Below are 23535 nucleotides of genomic sequence, written 5' to 3'. Positions count from 1 at the left end.
TTTTTTTTTTTTTTAATTTTTAAATAACAGAAATGTATGGGTAACAATGTTTTTCAGGTATTATTGCTTTTTGTAGCCATGATTAAAATTCTAATAAGTTTTTTGACGGAATAATCATTTTGATAAATGTAGAACTCAAGTAAACCAAATTTGTAATTTTTGAAAAAGCTTTAAAGCATTTGGTAGTGGTAAATCACAGGGATCAAGCCTATATTATAGGAGGCAGGCGAAGAGGTAAAACTTTGTGATGTAACATTATTTACTTGGTTCCAAAAGTATACATTTTACATCTAGCTAGCTAATACCTTTTCACTTTAACCCTGAGATCGCGAGGGAATTTACTGACCAAGTAGCCCATAACTAGTCCTCTGAAAAGGAGGAAAACACACATACAACACAAGGAAGAAACAATCTACGCCTTTGTAAGGAATAAGGATGGCACATGTTGTATTAGACAGCCCAAAAAAATTGACTAACTACTATGCATCAAAATATGTGACAAAGTATAGTTTAGATGATCTACCATAATAAAATAAAATAAAATAAAGAAAAAAGATTCTGGTGGGTGGGTGGGTGGGTGAAAAATAAACTAACTTTCTAGTTCACTCTGTATCCAATCTTGTGAACACATCAAAGCTTGGACTGTAGGTGGAGTCAGTGAAGTCCAGTCGCGATGAAGCAGCCTTGGTTCTGTGCTGAATGCAAACTCTGAAGCAAATTTAGACATGGGCATTGCCAACACATTGCGTGCCATCATCGATAGGATTGGATACCTGGGAGTGTGCACTTTCCACCAATTCAATATGTTGAAATCTACATTGCGAGGAAAGAGTGGCTCCTCCAGATACTTGTCCAGATCAGACTTGCTGCCTTCACTGTGTGATGTTTCGTTTAGGAATTTGTCAAACCCCATCAGTCTATCCCTTGAAGCAGGTGAGGAGCCGGCACCACCGCCCACTTGCCAGGCCAGACCTTGATCAAGAGAAGCCAATGGCGAGCAGATTGAATGTTCGTTGTAGAGCTCCTTCACGCAGTGGAAAACATCATCAATACGTTCTGGAGCGCTACTGCCGTAGATTTGCGGATAGTAATACTCGACCAATTTCATCTTAAATCGAGGATCTAACATGGCTGCAACTGCTAAACCAGAGCTGCATCTCTCCCAATATTCTTCAAACTTACTTCTCATCTTCACCGCCACAGAACTAATAGAAGCATCAGGATTCTTGCACCATTCAATCAACTGCAAGTGAACATCGCAGAGCTCAGGGAAATATATATTTGCAGTTGATGACTTGCACCTTGTCAAAACGTTAGTAACCTCCACAAAGAGCTTCAAGTAACTAGTAACGACACTCGCTCTCTCCCATTCCATATTGGATGGGCACATTGTGTAGACAGGATCATTTTCTTGCAAAACACAAAACACCTCCCTGTACTCTAAGGCAACTTCAAGCATAACATGCGTTGAGCTCCATCGCAATGAATTATCCAGACATAAGGACTTTTGACTCTCAACTTTAACTTCTTGAGCCACCTCATTAAACTTTGCTTGCGTTGCTTGTCTACTTTTAACGCATCGAATGCTATCCCGTATCTTCTTGGTTACATCGGATAGTACTTCCAAGGCATCCTGAACCATCAAATTGATTACATTTGCCACGCAGCGCACATCAAAAAACTGACCATTACAATAAAGAAATCTATTCTGCGACAATCGATCTCTGATTCTACATATGATATTGTCATTGGCAGAACAACTATCAAACGTCATGGAAAACAACTTACGGTCAATATCCCAATCCATCAGACATGTCATGATAACATCCGAATCGTCTTCTGTATGAGAAGGATCAACCATAATAAAATTTAGAATCTTCTTCTTTAACTGCCAAGATTCATCAATGTAGTGCGCCGTCAAACACAAGTACTTATCATTACCATAAGCAGCCCACATGTCAGCACTGAGGCTGATTTTACCAGGCAATTTATCCAACACTTCATTCACCTTTTGTTTCTCTTTTATATAGATTTCCATACAGTCATCCTCAACCCTGTCAAATGTCACAAGCTCAAAAAGTGGCTGCAGATTTTTAACAAATACTCTGAATCCAAAATGTTCAACCATGGCCAACGGATAGCCATGTAAAATGATCATACGAGCAAGATCAAATCGACTTCTTCTTTGATCAAAGTTACTGTTTCCAGTGTTAACGGAGTCATCTTTCATAGGCTCTTGCTCAAATCTAACATTCACAAGGTTAAGAATTTCATCCTTTCTCTGCTCTTGTTCCATATTGAAATTTACAAGAGCATGGGTCCCTGCCTTTTTTTTTTCCCTAGCTGCAATGTATTGAGGTATCCCAAGGTTAGATCTTTTCTGACACCTAGCCAAATGATTCCTCAAATGAGATGTTCCACTAGTACTTGATCCACTAAGTTTCTTCTTACAATGCCTACATACAGCCACACAGGTGTCACCTTTTTTAATCCTATCAAAATCATTCCATACAACAGATTTCAATCGGCTAGAATTGACTATCACTGCATCTGACAAATCCATTGCATGAATTTAATCTTTCACCAATATCTGCAATTTGGAAACATGCAAATATGTTATGCCAATAAATATAAACCATGAAGCCAAGAAAACTCAATCAAAATCTCTAAAAGCCACAACCACCATTAACATCGATAAAACCTAACAGCAAAACAAAAAAGACAGGTTGTTAATTTCCCATAAGTACAAAAACATTTCAAGTAGTTTAATGTGATACATGCAGAAACACTCACCAGGAAATGACATGCTCACAGATATCACTATCAACCTAAAAAACAAGTCACGTCCTTTTCTATCGTAAATTAACCATATTAATATGATGGAAAACATTTACACATTCTGATCCATGCATTCCTCTAAAGACCCCTACAACTTTATAAGTCTTTTCTAAAACAGACTTGAGACTGAGATTAGTCCTAATAACAATCTACATTGTAGAGATCATGCAACCGCTTGAATCTGGATGGGTGGAATAATCGATTGCTTGTCATAATATCACATACAAGATTAAAGAAAAGAAAAGAAAAAGAAAAAAATGAAAAAAAATGAGCAATGCACTACCTGTTAGTTCATTAGATTCAACACATTATTGTTTCAGAATAAGAAGCAGAAGCTGGAAGCAGTTTTTAAGATGGAAGGGATGGATGTGATCCAAAATCTATAGGAGAAATATGAAGCAAATTTATGGTAGTCAATAAAGCTTATAAGAAAACTGGAACCTAATGTCAAATTTATATACGAAAAATCCACCAAGAATGATATGGCAAAGCAAAACTTGGAAGTGCAATTAGAAATACCACTAAGAAAATTATCAAGATTTTTTTCTCTGGTGTGTTGATGGATTATAATATGAGAAAAGGACTAAAGAAGATTTTGGAGAGCAGGGTGGGGAGAGATAAAGAGAGAGATTTAAAAAAACCTTGGTAGTCAAATTTTATAAGCATATTCAAAGCATTTTTGCAAAGTTTATGAAAATCTTCCCAAGATCTTCGAAAAGAGTAAAGTTATTTAGTAGGCTGCTATATAACTGTCATACAACTTAATAATTTGGCAGTGAAAATTAGCCTTTGGCTTAACATTTGTAAAAAAAAAAAATCATTAATTTTCACAGTTGCGTCATAACAATTGTATAACAGTAGACTAAATAGCATTACTCCTTTTAAAATATTGTCAAAAGGCATCCTCAAGGTTTCCAAAGAAGACTCCGCTGAATTTTCAAGAACTCTCAAACGAGATTTTTATTTTACTTTTGGTATCAATAAAATACCAAGCTTGTTGGTAAGTCACATACTAGCTAGCTCAAGAAACATGTGAGAGAAAAGGTTATTGATTAAAATTTTTGCAAAAAGATAGAGAAGATGGTATTGCAAAGGAGGCCAAACAACAAGTAATTCATCTCAGAATTGATTTTTCTCTTCTATATATATATATTTAAGCTTATAGCATGGAAATGGAATATAAACACTTATCCTTAAAGAGGAACAAGTGATATACTCAGGATTCTTCTCTTGTTAAGCTCAAAATTTGGTCGCAAGAGACCAAATCCTGAAACTACCTTAAGCAAAGACCACAAATCAAGGTTGTTGCACAGGACCCTCAGTCTATACAAAATGTTTTCTGTTACCTGCACCCAAGATCCTTAATGCATGGTCAATGTTAAATTTGTTCAAGCATCAATGTTACTTCACAAACCATAAGCTATAAAACATGTATTAAAATGTAGCAAGTTCTAGAAAGTCCAATGCCTACAGTCATGCAAAAGGTTAAAGTTCTTCTATCCTTTTAGATTCTTAATGGGTGTCTCATTGTCATTTAGATTCTTAATGAGGGTCTCACTGTCATTTCAGTAGCTATCCCAGTATCACCATTAGCTCCAAGAAACCCTAATAGTTTTCTAATGCTAAGCAATTACTTTTGAGGCCCAAAAAAATATCCTTATGCCTAGACTTGGCCTCAAAATTTCCAACAGAGCAACAACATCAAGACTAAGGATCTCATTCTCATCGTGAAACTTGAAAATAAATTTTGCTAATAAGGATGACTTGCGAATGAAATCCATAATAAGATGAGACTATAAATAGTAAGCAACTCAAATTAAAAATGATAGATCCAACAGTTGAAAGAAGACACTCTGGAAAGATTCAACAAAGTAAAGAGAGAAGATTCTAAAATAAAATTCTTGAAGAAACAAAAAACTTTCACATCAAAGGGTTGAATCTAGTCATGACCCAGTGAGGGGCAGTTGAGAGATGGACATGAATTTGCTATGAAAACCACGACCAGATAAGTGAGATAGGATTTCACAAATCTGTTACTGAAAAGTGTCTGACCCTCAGGGAGCATAGAATCTAAGTTATCTTGCAGCAATGTATGACTATTTGGTTTGGTACGAGATAATATAAAGCTTAAGGATTCATTCTGCAATGCTCAACTTAGCACACATGTTGATGAATGTTAGAAATTTGTACAAACTATCCATATCAAATCAGATAAATCAACTCTTGTCGATAATGGGACAAGAAGATTACAAGGTCAATGAGGTCTAGCTTGAATCACGCTTCCTCACCTTGTAAGAACAAGGAGGGTGAGGTTGTGGGTAGATAAAAAGAGATTATAAGATAACATTGCCCACTTCACATATTTTTACATATATAACAAACTTCAACATAAAATTCATCCCATTGTTTTTGCATGCAAATGAAAAGAGATATCTATCATCATTATTAGTAGAGAAGCAAAGAAAGAGATGTTATCAGTTCTCCCAAAAATAGACCAATGTGTCAAAAATTCCTCAAAGCGTGGTAAAATTATACTTGGATTCAAAAGTCTACTACCTCTATACATTGTATTGCTTTTAGCTACTCGACATGCCCCTAACGAAAACAACCTTGAAAAGGAAAACTAAAAGCATAATCTAAATCTAGTTTTCATTTTTGCAAAGCAAATAATTGTACATCCGTTGGTCAAACAATTCTTCGGCTCCCCAGTAGTGATTCAACATAGTCAAAGCAATAATCAAACACGACAATTACTTATTAAAAAATAATAATCAAACACGACAACAGGAATTTACTTACCAAATTGATAACCACACGTATTTTAATGAAAAACAAAGAGTTACCAAAAAAAAAAAAAAAACAATGTGCCATTTTGGATAATTCTCTCTACAACCTACCAGAGTAAACTTTTTCCTAGAAAATCCTCCATGGAAATATCTTGCATAGAAACAAACATACCCGAACTAAACAAATAGAATTTATCTCAGGACACGATAACAGACCCACCAATTACTCTAATTTGCGGAATATTTAATTCACTGCAAACATCAAATTAAAATTGAGCCATGCACACAATTGCCATTCGCAAAAACTCGTCACTTTTTGAAAGCATAAGAGTGTGAGCCGGGTCCCAAATCCGACCCAGGAATCATCCCCTGGGACCAGTAAGCCAAGAAACAGCGGTGTTAATTAAAGAATACCATGAAACGGGTGCGGGTCGACCCGCAAAATTAGGGTAATCCGGCGAGGATAGACAAAACCCAAGCCTGCCGTATCGGTACCGGACAAGGTCCGAAAGGACCCGCCCAAACGGTCAAACACGGGTCGGAACCGATCGGGTCAAAAGGACCGATTTAAAACCTATGGGTATCGGATCGAAATCGGAACTCAGGTATATAATGAACCCAAATGAAACAGAGACAAATAGCCCCAAATAACACTCGGAGTCGGACTCAGAGCCAGAATTAGGGCTTAAACCCTAAAAATTATAAAAAAATTCAAACTGAAAGCCAACAAAAGTTATACAAAAAAATATTGAAGTAGCAGAAAGTTCAAAAAAAGTTTAAGGGCGTACGGAGAATGGAGCGAAGGTGGATTTTGCCGAGACCCGGAAAGAATTAGGGTTAGGGTTTATTTGGGGGTTTCTAGTGACAAGAAGTAGGATAAGAGGGAGAGGGACTGAGGGGGGCAAATATGGAAATCGGAGCAATTTGGTGTGAAGGCGCGCAACGAAGAAGAGGTAAGGAGGCACGAATTCCGTAAACGTACCGTTTTGCCCTTGGTGCCAAACGGAGGTTTACTTCATTTGCTTTGCCTGACTTGACTTAACGGACTTAATTGGGCAAATCTGGTTTTTTCTTCCTTTTCAAAAATGTACAATCAGTTCAGGTGATTTCATTAATTTGCAATTAGTTTGGTAAGGTATACAAATTGGCCCCAAATGCAAAAATAAATTAAGTAGGTTTGGTACCTAACTTAGTCCGAAATTTGGATGGGAACTGTTATAGTGCCCAATGGGCCAGAAGTTAATGCATAATAGTTGGTCGAGGTTATATGGCATGAAGGTATTTTTTATGGGCCTTCGCATTGGTGGGTTGTAACAGCCTCAAAATTAGCCTTAGCTAACTTGGCAGGGTTACTGGTAATTACTCCAGTTAAATTAACTTATCACTAAATGGGGAATCGTCCATCTAAGCATTATCAGAGTTAATGCATAGGAATATAAAATAAATCTGAGAAAACTATTAAATCATGAAATGGACAAGTATATTTCTCGAAATTAAAAACATTGAGCAACTAATAATAATATAAAAGAAACCTAAAAGCGGCATGAAGATTTAAAGCAAGGTCCGTAGTGTCAATCGTACCACTCTTGGGTTCTAGTGACAAACCACACGATTAGATATGACATGAGCCCATTTAAGCATAAATAAACGTGCAGTTTTAGTAAATATTAAAAGAAGGTGTTGTCTCCACTAATACACCATACAAATATTGTTTGGTTAATAAAAAAACGATGTACTTCCGGTGGCAATCACCCAAGTATTTTAATGCAAAAAGACTAGTGCTTTATAGGTCTTAACTCTCATGTATGGTCTACCCAAAATATTATCCTTTCTCAGCAGGGTCGGTGCTATCCCGAGGGACCTGTAATACAATGTTGGTGCCTTGATCATTGTACGTTACCATCCATTCCATTAGTGGCACGACCGATGATGTCCGTCCTATAGTGATCATCCATTAGGGAATGGTTGCGCCTAGTCACGAAACCATTGGATCCAAAGCCCATATAACAACACACACATTTAACCATAGAATGAAGTCTCTATAGTAAGCCCATGGCCGTTATACCGCATGTACCAGTGTACCATGTCATACAATGACTCTTATCAACTAGTTAATTAAGCAGTTACCAAGTAGTTACAAAATGTAGATATGCTCATATCATACTCGTGGTCAGTCAATTGACATATCCCACATTTTTAAGGAAAAAGTTTGTTAAGTGTTTACTTACCTCGCATGCTCCCTCGAATCCTCCGACATTGCTAAATCCTGCTAGAATAGAATATAACACACCGTTATACGTAGTATTAGAGGACCCTTACAAGTAAGATACTAGGTTAACCTAATATAAAGGGTTGCTAGGGCCTAACTTGCACAAATGGGGCTCAGGCGGATGTTTGACCTCCTGACCATACGTTCGTGTCCGAGAGTGTATGTCCGGTTAGTGGGTAGGCATTTTGGCCAAAAGCTCTTAACGGGGTTTTAAGGTCTCTATAAATTCTATAGGCTATCATAACTCCTTCTAGGCTATAAAATAGACACATGCAACGTAAGGAAAAACACATCGATCATACGGCACAAGGAATAGAGGAGATTTAAACTCTTTTGAAAACGTTTCTTGGTTTTGTAAGGAAATGAATGCAAGAGCTTAACACAGTGCATTTGAAACTCATAACATAGCAAGAACAACATTAAAAAGCATAGAAATGGGCAGGGGTTACCTTGGGAAAAATGGCAAGAACACAAGCTTTGCTCCTTTCTCTCCCAAAACTCACAAATCACTCATATAAGGTGGTTACAGAGAGCCTAGGGGCAGAAATGTTGGCTTCAAAGGGTGGTAGGGGAGTGGTATTTATAGGCTAGAAAAGCTGAGGGTGCTACCAACTCCCCTGAATAGTAGCAGACGTCTAGTACTATTGGGGCGTACGTCCGGTACTATTTATTTAATGGTCCAAAGGGTGCATCGTACGTACAGTCATTAAGCAGTGGTCAACCCAAAAGTAGCGTATGTCCGATGGTCCCCCGCGTACGTCCGGTACTAAAGACAAGAGTGTATGTCTAGTGGTCCCTTGGTGTACGTCCGGGACTAAAGACAAGAGCGTACATCTAGTCCCATGGCTTATGTCCAGTACTAAAGACAAGGGCACACGTCCGGCAACCCTAGCATACGTCTGGATAGAAAAGACTAAGCTTAGGTTTATGCTTCAAACGTTTTAGGAGTTTTTTAGGCTATAAGTATGGGCTTACGTTTGTTGTTATAAAATTGGGTTTTTCATAAATCCTTTAACCTTTCTTTGTAGAAAATCTTTTAATAAAAACAATCGTTTTTATCCGGGTATTACACTCTCCCCTCCTTATAATAATTTCGTCCTCGAAATTTGGTTTTAGTAATAAACAAGATGCTCCTAGTAGAGAGGGTTTTCGAAAACAATTAAAAGTTTGGATAGAATAAAACGGTTGAAAAGAAACATATGGTTTTGAAAAGATCGGTAAGATTTAGGCATGCATAATTAAATCCAAGGAAAGAAAGAAAAGAAAAGAGACAACCGTATACATACAAAATTGCCATTACCAAGCAAAAGTCTATAGAAATCGTCCTACGAATGAGGTCGTCTACGATCTGCTGATCTTCGACTCGGGGTGCCTTGCGTACAAGGGCTCCCCCTTCCAAGGTTGATGCTCAAGCTCTGAATGCCATAATCTCTCACGTCAAGCAAGGGTTCTGTTCAAGTGACTGTGAATCTGCGGGAGTGATCCTAGAATGTCGTCAATATTTTCCATAGCTTCGAGGTGAGACTTCCTACGGATTGTTGAAGTCCACTAAGCGTGCTGTAGATGCGCTCAAGATCATAGTTGCTTGCTGGTGTGGACAAGGAGGCCCCATTAGTTGCTCGTTCCTCCTGGTGCAGCTCTCGGTGTTTGTGGCACTCGTAGTCGATGGCACTCCTACTCAAAAGGGCGTAAAGGCAAAGAAACCTATCCTACGTGACGGTGGTGAGATTCTTGACTGGAAGAACTCGGCTGATCATCACATGGTATACTAGTCGGTCGTTGTGCTAAAGGGCACGCGGGTTCGCATAAAAACTCCCGAACAAATTTGACAGCGATTGGCCCATGTCGAGCATAACCGACCTTCTTTCTACAATGATGTTGCAGCTGTGGTAGAGAGAGTTGTATCGGCGCTTCATTTTGGCGACTCTGAAGTGTGCACGGTTGTAAGAAAACTAGGTGTTGTTGCTGTCAATGCCTTGGCCGAAACATCTTGAGCAGGGCTGTGAGCTGAAGACTCGTCCAAATGGTCTCCTTCTCTGCCTCGTCCATCTCAAAATCAGAGACGGAGTCGGGATCTTGAGCCTCCTAGGCTTGGGCCCTACTGAATCGGGTTGGGTAAGAGGAAGATGAAGCTACGGCGCTCGCTCTTGTTCATGCCAAAAGGCATCACTACCAATTCTAAGCGCAACCTTAACAATAACTCATCTAACTACAAAAGTGGTAGCCTAGTTCTAGAAACTGAAATCCTCCCTCAGGTGTTAGGAAAAATGCAAGGAGGTATCGGGAAACATTGGGATATTTGAAATAAAAACTTAGTGGGATTTCAAAAGGGTTGGTTTGTAGTTTAGAAATTCGGTCAAAAGCTTAGTAGAATAGCAGGTGGACCTGGTTGCAAGGGTAATCAGGTCATTTCAAACTCTTAGTCCGACTACGTGAGAGTTGGTGGGTTCCACATTTCAGGGTTGACTTTAATCTCAAGATTGTCAAGAAGGGTCTTTAATGACAAGGATGCCCTTAGGGGCGAGAGGTGGGAAATGTGGGGTCATCTAGGGGTAGGGGCATTTCGCTCAAGAATACCGAAATTGACAAGATATTTGGTTGCTTCGAGTAACCCAAAATAATGGTGACCTCAAAATGCAAGGGCACCTAGGTACTTGATAAGTCATGAAAATTTTAGGTCTTGGCTTTGAGGGCATTTTGGTAATTTTGTATTAAAAGAATATTGCACCGAAATGAATGGTGCCACCCTTGGGTAGTCTAATACAACGGTGTCCTCAAGATGCAAGGATACTAGGGTGATTATAAAAATTAGGGTTTAGGTCTCAAGGGTATTTTAGTAATTTCTGAATTTTGACAAAATATAGAGATTCGTTTGGGTTAAAGTTGATGGCTCGAAGTGTTCAGTACTACCCTAAGGGCAAGTCGTCATAGTGGCAACCTCAAGAAGCGAGGTTACTAAGGTATGAAAGTTAGAGTTTTAGGGTGGAGGGCATTTTGGTCATTCCAGTTCTGGACAAAATGCCAAAATTCAAACGGCTAGGTTCATAGGTTAGGCTTTCAATTAAAAAGGCTTGAGGCTTAATTCAATAGGTAGGCTTGACTCTTTAACAAAATTGGGTCTTCCCCAAATTAGGGGAAAATTCCCATTTAAGAGTGAGGGGTATTTTGGTCATTTTCAGATTTGGGCGAAAAACTCTCGAATCCAGCCGGTCTAGATCTGGCTTCCAATTAATAGGTTTGGGCTTTATTGAGATCATGGAAGACAAATTTTGAATTCAGAGCAAAACTCTCAAATCCAACGGCTTGGGTTTCGGGTTGGTTAATAGTAGAGCGAATGGGTTTTGTTCATCGGGCATTTGGGTCACAACCCGTGCATCAATTGCATGGTCCAGTCAAGAAAACACAAGGATTTCGGACTTAGGCAAAAATCCTCAAATCCAAACATGTGGGGTTTGGAAAGGGAAATTGGTTCTAATCACAACCACAGCTTTTCTAACATAACAAGCAAACATCTAGATGCTCAATGCTAACCAATAATCAAGGAAAGATGAAAACCCAATTCGAAACCCTAAAATTGTAGAACTAGAAATTTCAAATTTTAAATGGGTAGAAGCACATACCTCGTTTAAAAGATGGGATTTAATACTCACGGAGATATGGCTAAAAATTATTGGGGAGATGTTTGGCTTGAGATAAAATGGGAGGAATAGGGTTTAAAGAGTGCTCGACCGTCTTTTAAAAAGAATGCATGGGGCTCTAGGTGAGTGGTTGGCCCGAGGCCGGCCCAAATATATATATATATATTTTGAAACCAGCAGTTCAAAGGCAAGGTATTTTTAAACAATTGGGGGTATGAAAACAAGGCTAGTTGGGGTTGACACGAAAATCATTTTTTTTGTGAAATTAATTTTCTTTTCGAAATTCACTTTGAAAAAACACATGAGCACCTATTGTAAAACGCACTACTAAGTATGGTGCGTAGTCTAACCACTGCACTACTAAGCACAATGCGTAGTCTAACCATTGTACTGTTAAGTACAATGTGTAGTCTAACCACTGTATTGCTAAATAGAGTGCGTAGTCTAACTACCTCGTAACTGTCTATCCAAAACCTACCCAACCTCTAAGTCTAGCATTCCTCGGTCGACTCTTCTGACGGGTCTGTTTTGTAGTCCTTATCAATGCTGGAGAGGAAAGTGGCCTCCTGTCGCTTAGACCTAGTTGGCAGGGCTCCTGTTTTCAGCAGTTGGATCTCTTCGTACTCGCCCGCAATTTGAGTCAGATGTTTATGCATCTCCTGCTTCCTTTCCTCGCTAAGGTAGGGATTATACTTCCAAGGAACAAGTGGAAAATCGTGTACTGTAGACATGTTGCTATGCTCCCATTTTGTTGTTGCTTGGCCATTCTAGAACAATTACCCAGTGTCGGTATCCAACACGCATCCGAGTGTGAAGTTGGATCAAGTGCCTGTAACGCAAAGCAGACGATCCTGTCCAACCCTATGCTAAGTAATCAAGAAGGCTATTACTGTAGCCCACACCACAGCCAAACAACAAGTAGAGAACCTAGGTCTATCCTATGCGCCATTCTTTAAGATTTAAACCTAGGGTATTGTAGCCTATTCTCAGATTGTTCCCTACAGTCGACAAGACCATATGCTCTGATACCATACTGTAATGCCCCCAAAATTAGCCTTGGCTAACCTGGCAGGGTTACTGGCAATTACCCTAGTTAAACCAACTTGTGGCTAAATGGGGTATCGCCCCTCTAAGCATTATCAGAGTTAAAGCATAGGAATGTGAAATAAATCTGAGAAAACTATTAAATCTTGAAATGGACAAGTATATTTCTCAAAATTAAAAACATGGAGTAACTAATAATAATATAAAACAAACCTAAAAGCAGCATGAAGATTTTAAAGCAAGGTCCGTAGTGGCAACCGTACCACTCTTAGGTTTTAATGACAAACTTCCTAAAAGGGTAATAACAGTGTAAGTCTAAAGACTTACTAAGTAAACTTCACGATTAGGTATGACATGAGCTCATTTAAGTAGAAATAAACATGCAGTCTTAGTAAATATTAAAAGGAGATGTTGTCTTTGTTAATACACCATAAAATGTTGTTTGGTTAATAAAAGAGCGGTGTACTGATAAGTGCTAAAATTAAGGGGCTAAAATATTTAGCCCCTTAATTTACATATGCTAACCTCTTAGTATTGTTTTTTTGTTATGTTTTACTTCCTTTTTGTGTTTTTTGTCTTTTTATAGGTTTTTGAAGAAAATGAAGCATTTCTGGAAAATTACACGCTAAAAGGGCAATTTAGGAAAAGATGGAGCTATAGGATCGATCGCAAGCCAACTTAGGCTCGAGTGCATTAGCGCTCGAGCGCACACGGGCAAGGATCAAGTGCACCAAACATGGGATCGAGCATGCTCGTGTGCCGGAGCATCAGAATATGCGGCCAAGACTCCTTTTCCAACCCAAACTAGGTTTTAAAAGTCCCACTTGTACTAGGACATAAACCTATGAGTTTACTAGGGTTTCTAGGACTTCTATATCTTTTCTAAGCCTATAAATAGACCTCTTAGCCTGTAGGAAAAAGTGTGGAGAAGTAGACACAAACTCGGGAATCGGATTGAAGGCTAGATCTAGAAGAGTTTGGGTTTTTCTTCTTTCACCCTTTTATTTTTGTTGTGTACTTTATATTTTAATTAGGCTAGATTAAAGCCCTAATCATGTCTTTTTAGGATTTCAATTACGCCTTCGTTTCAAACATATTTTGGTATTTTAATTGATTAATTTCTAGTTTATTGAATTCCTCATATGCATATGATATGGATTTGTTAATTAAGACAACTTAGATGACAGAGTCTTGGGCTTAATAAAGTGACAAAAGAACCTCATCACGAGTTCTTGGCTTAATCAACATGGGGAAATAGGAGTAGATACCATGCCCTAGGACTCGTGTGTTTGTCGATCTCCATAGAATTATGTTTTCCTAAAGAACAACTTAGTAGATACCATGCTAGATCCTTTAGGGAAGAAAAGAATTAGTGTAGATACCATGCCTAATTCGTTGCTTAGGGAGATCAATAGTTTAAGAAATAGATACCATGCCCTTATGTTGACAAGCATGAAATATATCATATTGGCCTAGTGTTATCTTAATTAGTCTGATTTGTGGTGGATTTCAAAACCCTAATCCTTTTTAGTTTTAATATTTATTTTATTTCTTTATTTCAATCCAATTCGTGACAAATCTATTAATTAAATAGGAAATTAATTCTAAGCATAATTTACCAATCCTCGTGGGAATGATCTCGTATTTGCCTGCTATACTATCGTTTTGATCTTGTGCACTTGCGAGTAAAACGTACTAAGTATTTGCCTATTAATTTAGGTAGGTATTTGGCACAACATGTACTTCTAGCGCAATCACCCAAGTATTTTAATGCAGAAAGACTAGTGTTTTATAGATCATAGCTCTCATGTATGGTTTACCCAAGATATTACCAATTCTTAGCAAGGTTGGTGCTGTCTCGAAGGAGTTGTAATAGAATGTCAGTGCCCCAACCATTGTACGCTACCATCCATCCCATTAGTGGCACGACCGAGTTTGACCTCGGGTGGCCCACACCACTAATGATGTCCGTCCTATATTGACCATCCATTTATGAATGGCTATGCTTGGTCACGAAACCATTGGATCCAAAGCCCACATGATAACACACACATTTGACCATAGAATGAAGTCTATATAGTAAGCCCATGGCCATTATACCGCACGTACCGGTGTACCATGTCATATGATGCATTTTATCAACTAGTTAATTAAGCAGTTATCAAGTAGTTACAAAATGTAGACATGCTCATATCATACTCGTGGTCAGTCAATTGGCATATCCAACGTTTTTAAGGAAAGCGTTCGTAAGTGTTTACTTATCTTGCATGCTCGCTTGAATCCTCCGACATTGCTAAATCCTGCTATAATAGAATATAACACATCGTTATATGTAGTACTAGAGGACCCTTACGAGTAAGATACTAGGTTAACCTAATATAAAGGGTTGCTAGGGCCTAAGTTGCATAAATGGGGCAAAGGCGAATGTTTGACCTCCTGACTGTACGTCCGTGCCCGAGAGCGTACGTCCGGTCAGTGGGTAGGCATTTCGGCCAAAAGCACCTAACGGGGTTTTAAGGTCTCTATAAATTCTATAGGCTATCATAACTCCTTCTAGGCTATAAGATAGACACATGCAATGTAAGGAAAACACATCGATCAAGCAACACAAGGAATAGAGGAGATTTAAATTCTTTTGAAAACGTTTCTTGGTTTTGTGAGGAAATGAATGCAAGAACTTAACATAGTGCCTTTGAAACTCATAACATAGCAAGAACAACATTAAAAAACATAGAAATGGGCAGGGGTTACCTTGGGAAAAATGGCAAGAACACAAGCTTTCCTCCTTTCTCTCTCAAAACTCACAAATCACTCATATAGGGTGGTTATAGAGAGCTTGGGGGTAGAAATGTTGGCTTCAAAGGGTGGTAGGGGAGTGGTATTTATAGGCCAGAAAAGCTGAGGGTGCTACGAACTCCTCTGAAAAGTAGCGAATGTCTAGTACTATTATGTAGTAACCCAAATAAATTAACTGAGCTTAGGTAGCTTAGTTAGGGGGTTAATTTGGGTTTTGGGTCACTAGGGACAGCTAGAAGGGCATTTTGGAAATTTTGGACTGTCTGACTGGACGTACGCTCTTGTATATAGTAGAAGACGTAGCTAGGGTTGCCAGACGTATGCTCTTGTCTGTAGTAGGGGACATACGCTAGGGTTGCCGGACGTACGCTTTTGTCTGTAGTAGAGGATGTACGCTCCAGTTTTTAGTGTAGACGTATGCATGGGGACCATCGGATGTAAGCTGAAAATAGTACACCGTACTATACAAATAGTACATGGACGTACTCTACTTTTGGGTTGACCTCTGGATAATATCTAAACGTACGCTACAGCCTTTGGACCGCTGGGTAAATAGTATCGGACGTCCGCTACTTTTCAGTGTAGTTGGTGAGCATCTCTATCTTTTCCGCTCGATAAATACTAACCCTACCTTCACCTTTTTCTCGTTCAAACTTGCCCCCAGGCTCCCAGGAACCCTTTTTGTGAGTGTGTTCTTGTGAGATTGTGTGTTTTGTGGAGAAGGAGAGGTGTTTTCTTGAAGGTTTCTTCTAGGAGGTAACCCTCCGTGCTTAACTTTTCTTTCTAAGTCGTTATGCTCTTTTAATGCTTTCTAGAGTAGCTTAGACATTGGTTTGAAACCTTAGCATTCCATTGATCTTGTTTAGAGTTGGGCTTAGCATACCATTGTGTTTTCTATTGCATGGAGACCATTTTTGGAGATAGGAGGTCTTATAAATCCATTTGGATGGGTTTAGAAGCAGTTTGGGAGGATAGGTGGACGTTTGGAACAAAGATGTTTCTACTTTGAAACTTTATGGGTAGACGTACGACCTCGAGCCCTAACGTATGGTCATAAGCATTTTAAGGGAAATGACGTTTTGACCAAGTTGTCCGATAGTCTCTGTTTTCATGTTCTAGGTTCGTTTTAGTTGGATTTAGAACTAATGATACGTATTTTCTCAGTATTCGAGGTTATGGAGCCTCAAGGGAATTTTACGGAGGAACCTTACAACCTAGGTGAGTACAAACTCACATGGATGCTTGTCATTACTTTTCCTGCATTGCACGTCTATTTTATATATATCAAACATGCATATTTTGCAACTCTCATGAAATACATTTTAGAACTACTGTGAACTCTCTTTTGGGAAAACGTATATTGATTAATAAGATAATAATGAGGCTTGTAAAACTATGCATATAAAAGACTGATAAGATTAATTGCATCGTATGACATGGTACACCGGTAAGTGCGGGATAATGGCCATGGGCTTACTATACAAGTTAACTTTATGATCAAATGTGTGTGTCTGTGGGCTTTGGATCCAATGGTTTCGTGACCAAGGCTCAGCCATTCCCTAATGGATGGTCTCTATAGGATGGACATCATTAGTGGTGTGGGCCACCCGAGGTCGCACTCGGTCATGCCACTAATGTTATGTACTGTAACATGCAATATCCGGGGCACAGGTGTTGTCCTACAGGTCCATCGGGATAGCGCTAACCCTGCTGAGAATGGGTAATATCTTGGGTAGATCATATGGTCGAACTATTACTGTTACTCATGACTATAAGCATATATTATATCTATATCACATCCATGATAAATTGTCATCTCATAATGTTGCATGTGCTTTATAAATAACTGAGTTCATCATTTAATGACCAGTACGTCATTTGTATTTATACTCACCAAGTCGTCGGACTTACCCTTGTATTATTTCCTTTTTTTTTTTTTTTCTCCATATGTACAACTATGTTGTTATAGATAGTTTAGCAGAAGATGGATACCGCAAAGCATTTGGTTATAAGGAGGATTCAACCCAAGAGATGCTTAAGGACTTATTGCAAGCTTAGGCGGGCACTCATGGTAACTAGTACTTTTGAGTTACGTTGTAGACTTAGAGCTTTTATGCATGCTTGCATATTAAGGTGTATCATAGATCCCTTGTAAAGATGATGACTTGTATAGTGTAGTTTCAGCTACTTTGATGTTCCTTGATAGATGCTCTGGTTGTAATGATTAATGTTTATAGAATCTTTTGTTTTCGCTGTTTAGTATCCTTTGTTTTCGAGGAGTAGAGGTCCCTGAGTCTTGCTTTGCGAGGAATAAGGTTGGAAGACAATCCGTGAACTTAATTACTAGTTAATTAATTTCCTGGGCATTATATATTAAGGCTTACGTCCAATACTATTTATTCAACGGTCGAAAGGGTGCATTGTATGTATAGTCATTAACAAGTGGTCAACCCAAAAGTAGTGTACGTCCGGTGGTCCCCTCGCATACGTCTGGTACTAAAGATAAGAGCGTACGTCTGGTGGTCCCCTAGCGTACGCCCGGTACTAAAGACAAGAGCATACGTTTGGTGCTCCCCAGGCATACGTCTGGTACTAAAGATAAGGGCGTACGTCCGGCAACCCTAGCGTATGTCTGGACAGAAAAGGCTAAGCTTAGGTTCATACTTCAAACACTTTAAGAGCTTTTTAGGCTATAAGTATGGGCTTAGGTTTGTTGTTATAAAACTGGATTTTTTATAAATCCTTTAACCATTCTTTGTAGAAAATATTTTAATAAAAACAATCGTTTTATTGGGGTATTAAATGGGTTCTCTTCCATCACACTGGTTCGTGAGCTCGAGCACAGTATTGCAAAACAAAACCGAAGAACAACGGAAATGAAATTAAATGAAAAATAAAAACAAAATAAAATAAAATTAACTACAAGAAAAAAGAAATTATAGACAAAATTAAACAATCTCTGGCAATGGCGCTAAAAACTTGTTGTGCCAAATACTACCTAATTAATAGACAATATTTGTCCGTTTTACTCGCAAGTACACAAAATCAAACGATAGTATACTTAGGCAAATACTAGATCATTCCCATGAGGATTGTTGATTTTGTTTAAAATTGATTTTTTAAATTAAATATCAGAATTGTCACGAATTAAAATATTGAAAAGAGATATAGAACGAAATGGTTAGGGTTTTGACATCACTGATGTTCCAATCATACAAGTATATTTAATGCTTGTCAACCTTAGGGCGTGATATCTATTCCTTGAGGTATTGATTTCCCTAAGCAAGGAATTAGGCATGATACAAACTCTAATTCTTTTCTTCCCCAAAGGATTTAGCATGATATCTACTAAGTTGTTCTTTAAGAAAGCATAAATCTATGGAAATTGACAAACACATGAAGGCTAGGGCATGATATCTACTCCTAGTTCCCCACGTTGATTAAGCCAAGAACCCGTGATGAGGTTTTTTTGTTACTTTATTAAGCCCAAGATTCGGTCATCGAAATTGACTTACTTAACATATCCATATCCTATGCATATGAGGAATTCAATAAACCAGAAATTAATCAATTTAAATAAACCAAAATAAGATTGAAACAAAGGCGTTATATTGAAATCCTAAAAGACATGATTAGGGCTTCAATCTAGCTCCTAACAAAAGGTTTAGCTACACATAATTAAAATAAACTAAAAAGAAAAGGAAAAGAAGAAACCGGAAAATGACTCCTGGAAGTAGCTTCAAATTCTCTTCTCTGGAATTGTATATCTAATTGTGAGGCTTAGAGGTCTATTTATAGGTTTAGGAAAACCCTAGAGGCTCTAGAAAACCTAATAAACTTAGAGGTCACTCTCCTAATTCAACTAGGGGATTGAAAAACTCAATCTGAAGTGGAAAAGGTCTTCTGCCGTATCTAGGCGCCTCGAGTGAGCTCAATCCCAAGGGGTTGCTCTCGATCGCTGGTGTGTGCTCGATCATCCCTCTTATGTGCTCGAGCACCTGCTTCTGGTGCTCGTAATCGCTGCTGCGCTCGCTCCATTGGCTTGGGCGCTCAAGTGCTAATGCGCTGCTGCCTAGGTGTGTTGTGCTTGAGCATTGATGCGCTTGAGCCTAAGTTGGCCTGTGATTGATCCTACAGCTCCAACTTTTCCCAAATTGCCCTTCAAGCTTGTAACTTTCCAGAATTTCTTCATTTTCTTCAAAATCCTAGAAAAACTCAGAAAACACAAAATGGAAACAAAACATCACAATATAACAAGATTAAAAGATTAACATATGTAAATTAAGGTGCTAAAATATTTAGCACTTATCAATAACATTAATTTTCAACCAAATCATGAATGAAATGATATCTGATGTCAATGTGTTTGGTACAAGAGTGTTGTACTGGGTTCTTGGAAATACTAAGCGCACTCTGATCGTCACAGAACACCACCATCTTCTCTTGATCAAAACCATAGTCTGATAGGAGCTTTTTCATCCATATGAGTTGTGTGCAACAACTTCCAGCAGCAATGTATTTAGCTTCTACTATGGAAAGAGATATAGAGTTTTATTTCTTGCTTAGTGAGGCCATAAGATTGGTTCCTACATAAAAACATCCACCAGAGGCACTCTTCCTGTCATCAGCACATCCTGCCCAATCGGCATCGGAGTAGCCTTCCAAGTTTAGGTTGGTGCTCCTGAAATACCAAATCCCATAGTTTACAGTGCCATTCACATAATGGATGACACGTTTAACAGCTGTTAAATGTGATTCTTTGGAGTTGGCTTGAAAACTATCACACACACCCACACTAAAAGAGATGTCAGGTCTGCTAGCAGTGAGATACAAAAGATTCCCAATCATACTTCTGTAGAGTGTTTGATCAACACTATTTCCAGTAAGATTTACTAAAAGTTTCATAGTGATACTCGCAGGAGTCTTAGCATGACTTTTTCCATCAAGACCAAATTTTTTCAGAAGCTCCTTGGTGTATTTAGTTTGAGAAACAAACATTCCACGGTCCGATTGTTGAACTTGAAGACCTAGAAAATAAGATAATTCTCCGTTCATACTCACTTCAAACATTTTCTTCATTTCTTCAGCAAAGGTGTGAGAGTGAGAGTTAACTATAGCTCCAAACACAACGTCGTCCACGTAAATCTGAGCAATCAACATATCCTTTCCTATCATTCGGATGGACAAGGTATAGTGTGCTTGTCCACAAGTGAACCCATGTGAGATGAGATAACCATACAAAGTCTTCTTCAGTTGGTACACATGATCAATGTGATGAGGATCCTTGAACCTTTTTGGTTGTTCCACATAGACTTCTTCTTGAAAAATTTCATTCAAAAAGGCACTTTTAACATCCATTTGGTACAATTTAAAGCGAAAATTGCATGCTATTCCAAGAAGGATTCTAATAGACTGAAGTCTGGCAACTGGAGCAAACGTCTCATCGAAGTCTATCCCTTCAATTTGAGTATAACCCTGAGCAACCAGTCGGCCTTATTTCGTATTACAGTGCCATGTTCACCTGACTTGTTCTTGAAGATCCACTTTGTTCCAATGACATTCTAATCAATAGGTTTGGGTACCATGGTCCAAACATCATTCTAAGTGAACTGATTTAATTCCTCATGCATTGCATCTATCCAAATTTCGTCCTGTTGTGCCTCTTCAACCTTCTTAGGTTCAAATTGAGACAGATAGCACATGTGAGAGACTTGATTTAAAACTCTATTCCGAAGCCTTTTTCCTTCTCCAATTCTTCCCAAAATATTTTCCATAGGATGATTCAATATTAGACATGAAGGAGTGTCCTTTGATAGAGCTTTAGGGCTAAGAGGCTCATCATTTGATTCAAGAGAACCAAGGTCAACAGTTGCATCTGCTTCCTCTATAGCTGGTTCTTCTTCTTCCACAAGTTTTTCTTCACTTTCAAGTTGTCGGTTACTAGCATTCAGAGGATTCATCATGAACAAAAACATTAATAGATTCCATGACAACATCTGTTCATTTGTTGTAAACATGATATGCCCTACTAGAAGATGAATAACCAAGAAAAATTCCTTCATCACTCTTAGTGTCAAACTTACCAAGATTTTCCCTATCACGAAGGATGAAGCACTTACTTCCAAAGACATGAAAATACTTCACAGTGGGTTTCTTACCTTTCCATATTTCATAAGGAGTCTTCTCAGTGCTAAGCCTTCGATAAACTCTATTGGTGATGTGACAGGCGGTGTTAATAGCTTCTCCCCAGAAGTATGTGGCAATATTCTTCCCATGAAGCATAGCCCTAGCCATATCTTGGATGACTCTGTTTTTCCTCTCAACCACTCCATTTGGCTAAGGTGTGATAGGAGTGGAGAATTCATGTTTTATGCCTGCTTCTTCATAGAGTTTCTCAAATGTTGAGTTATCAAATTCTCTTCCATGGTCACTCCTTATGCGTTGAATAGCACATCCTTTCTCATTCTAAGTCATTTTGAATAAAATTTTTGCTTGATCACACGCTTCTGACTTATCTTTCAGCAGTTTTACCCAAGTGTATCTTGAGTAATCATCCACAACTACCATGATGTATTTCTTTCCTCCCATACTCACTTCTAGTCGGACCCATAAGATCCATGTGAAGCAATTCCAATGAGTAGGAGGTGTGGATGGACTTTGTTGCTCTATGCTAAGATTTGATTTGTTTTCCCAATTGGCATGGTCCACACACATCAGCTCATCCTTTGAAGCCTTATAGAGGTCCTTAAAGTTTAAGTGACTCAAACGTTGATGCCATAGTTCAGCAATGTCCAACTTGGCTTGCCTACAACTAAGAGAGGTTGTAGGGCCAATCCCATGGCAATTATCAGAAGTCCTTACTCCCCCCATAATCCATTTTCCATCCTCATTGAACACATTGCATTCCTTCTTTGAGAATTAAACAATACAATCTTCGTCACATATCTGGCTAATGCTGAGAAGATTGGCTTTAAGATTCTTTACATAAAGCAACTCACGAATCTTAGGAATTCCTTTGATTTTGACTCAACCCCTTCTTTTGATCTGAGCATGATTTCCATCACCGAAGGTGACACTGCCATCCCTGTACTCATTTAAACAGTTAAGCACAGACTTGTCCCCCAACATATGCTTAGAACAAGCACTATCGAGGTACCAAAGACATGAATCAAGAGCCTTTAAGGAAGTATGAGGAACAAGATCAACATGGTCATGTTCTTCAGAATGACACTTCTTAAAAGGGTAACCGCATTCACTAAACTCTTGACTATGAACAAACGAGGAGGGGTATTTGTCAGAAACAACCTTTGTCATAAAATCCATTTTAGAGTTTATAAGCTCCAACTGTAGTTGAATAAAACTAGAATTTTTCTTACTAGTGATTACATGAGGAGATTTAAGACTCTTTGGTTTCAAAAGAGAACATTTATCACAAATGTGTCCTCGAACAGCATAGTGTAAACAAGGGCCATGATTCTTTGTAAGATATGGTTCATGTGAAGTACAATCAAAAGATTTCACATCCAACACTCTAGGTTGTTCAGCAAAAAGGAGTTCTTTTCTTTTCATCACATTGTCCAATTTCAGTCAATCTATTTCTGAATTAACTCTGACTAACTCTTCCATAATACGATGAATGTCTAGATTAACAGTGTAAAGTTCCTTGGACATCATATTATAGGAGTAAAACAAAGCCTCCAAGGAGAGAGCAGGATTACCACGATCAATTTCATCATAGTCAGAAGAATTAAGAGATTCAGAAATACTCGCACAAGAAATTGAGGACTTATCATAGTCGTTTAGACAGCCAAGTTCATCCAGACAAGGAATATTCAAAGACATGATAAAAATAGAGGAACCAAGAAAATGAACATGCTCAAGACATGAGTCAAAAACCGAGCGAACCCGCTCTGATATCAATTGAAAGATTGCTAGGATCGTGTTCTACCTATAATGCCCAAATAAACAAAAATATGAAACTAAGCCATACAACAAAGATAAAACATGCACATCAACATTAAATCATGAGCACAAACACAACACAAAGTTCTACCTCTAATCCCCAAATAAACAAAATTATGAAACTAAGCCATACAACAAACATAAATCATGCACAGCGACATTAAATCATCATCACAAACACAACACAAAGTTTGTTTACGAA

The 23535-nt window shown here is 38.4% G+C and overlaps 1 protein-coding gene across 1 annotated transcript; it reads right to left on the bottom strand.

Annotated features, from left to right (window-relative positions):
* Window positions 1-293: 293 nt before the first annotated feature.
* LOC132183412 (zinc finger BED domain-containing protein RICESLEEPER 2) lies at window positions 294-6644 on the bottom strand. Its single transcript, XM_059596842.2, has 2 exons — window positions 6413-6644; window positions 294-2590 (listed from the first exon to the last, which is right to left on the bottom strand). Exon 2 carries the CDS (start codon window positions 2561-2563, stop codon window positions 590-592), a length of 1974 nt encoding a protein of 657 aa, XP_059452825.2. The 5' UTR covers window positions 2564-2590; window positions 6413-6644; the 3' UTR covers window positions 294-589.
* Between the last annotated feature and the right edge of the window lie 16891 nt (window positions 6645-23535).

Source organism: Corylus avellana, chromosome 5 (assembly GCF_965113065.1).
Source record: "Corylus avellana chromosome 5, dhCorAvel1.hap1.2, whole genome shotgun sequence".
Taxonomy (NCBI): Eukaryota; Viridiplantae; Streptophyta; class Magnoliopsida; order Fagales; family Betulaceae; genus Corylus; species Corylus avellana.
Note: the sequence above shows the minus strand (reverse complement) of the source record. Positions and strands in the feature narration are given on the sequence as shown.